Source organism: Alexandromys fortis, unplaced genomic scaffold, assembly GCF_014885135.2.
Source record: "Alexandromys fortis isolate MF-2015 unplaced genomic scaffold, M_Fortis_MF-2015_v1.1 scaffold_21, whole genome shotgun sequence".
Lineage (NCBI taxonomy): Eukaryota > Metazoa > Chordata > Mammalia > Rodentia > Cricetidae > Alexandromys > Alexandromys fortis.
In genome coordinates, this window is record NW_026067905.1 from 7,501,198 (window position 1) to 7,502,315 (window position 1,118).

The window sequence follows — 1,118 nt, forward strand, 5'->3', positions numbered from 1 at the left end:
GAATACATTAAGCCAATTTTCCGTGTGTTCCCAGGCCACTCTACGCTTTTCTTCGTTGTTGATGTTAGCTGTCCATCGGGCTGATGTTTATCTGCCCCATCCGAACAAATGCAGGATGCACAAGGACATTCATGTGTCCGCACCATTCGTGACTGCGTCCCCAGAGCCTTGCTACTGTCCCACACATGGTGGAGTAGCAATACACGGAGGCTCCCCAGATGATGGATGCCCAGCTCTTCCTGGTAGAGGTTTCCATTTTGATGTGCAGCTAAAGCCATCACGTGTGTGCTTTCCAGAAGCCCTTCGACCTTTATTTTCCATTTCATAAAGCCTGTTATGTAAAATATACTGCTCCCTTCCTCTCTTCCCTCTTCCCAGTGATGTGGCACAAACTGGTGTCGTTTTATTGGACGAGGCCCTGGCAATCCTGCCGTTTATAGCTCTGACCTTTCTGTGTGCAAACACACAGAGTGAACTTTGCTTTACCTCGGACCATAATGTACCTGCTAATTACCGGCAGGCAGGCTGAGTCTCACGGCCCAGTGTGACCAGTGTGGCGAGACCAGAAGGGTGCGTGGGGAAGAGAGGACTCAGCTAGCGGCTGTCTAAAGGGTCTCGCTGCGTCCCCACAAGCCGTCAACCCCAGGGGCATGGTGCTGAGGTGAGCCGGGCCATGAAGACATCGCTGCTGGCCTTGGCTGTGTGGTTACTGCTCTCCCAGCCCGGGAGGACATTCTGGACCTCTCAGTTGAGGAAGAACTGTTATCATGGCAACTACCATATCAGTGTCCTGATGATGAACAACTCGGCCTACAATGAGCCCTTGGAAAACTTGGAGAAGGCTGTGAATGACGGCCTGGTCATAGTGCGCGAGCGCCTGAGTGAAGCCGGTAAGCATGTGGGAAAGGAACCCGCCCTTCTCGTACCACCCTTTGCGAGGCTTCTGGGCCGAGACCTTGCAGGTTGCCTAATCTCCCAAACTCCTCGACGTTTATCTCGAAACCCCATCCTTTCCTTCCTGTGGAGAAGGGTGAGCTTACAGTCCACCCCACCCTGCTGGAAGAAAAGGGGAATCCTTCAGTAGTGACAGACCCCCCCCTCCCCACCCCCCCTGACCC

At 53.7% G+C, this 1,118-nt stretch overlaps 1 protein-coding gene across 1 annotated transcript in view; it reads left to right on the top strand.

Annotated features, from left to right (window-relative positions):
- Window positions 1-481: 481 nt before the first annotated feature.
- Window positions 482-1,118, top strand: part of Gucy2c (guanylate cyclase 2C) — an 86,844-nt gene continuing 86,207 nt past the window's right edge. The window contains exon 1 of the mRNA XM_050135190.1: window positions 482-890. Coding sequence (XP_049991147.1) covers window positions 674-890 — 217 coding nt within the window. The 5' untranslated portion in view covers window positions 482-673. The remainder of the gene's footprint in view (window positions 891-1,118) is intronic.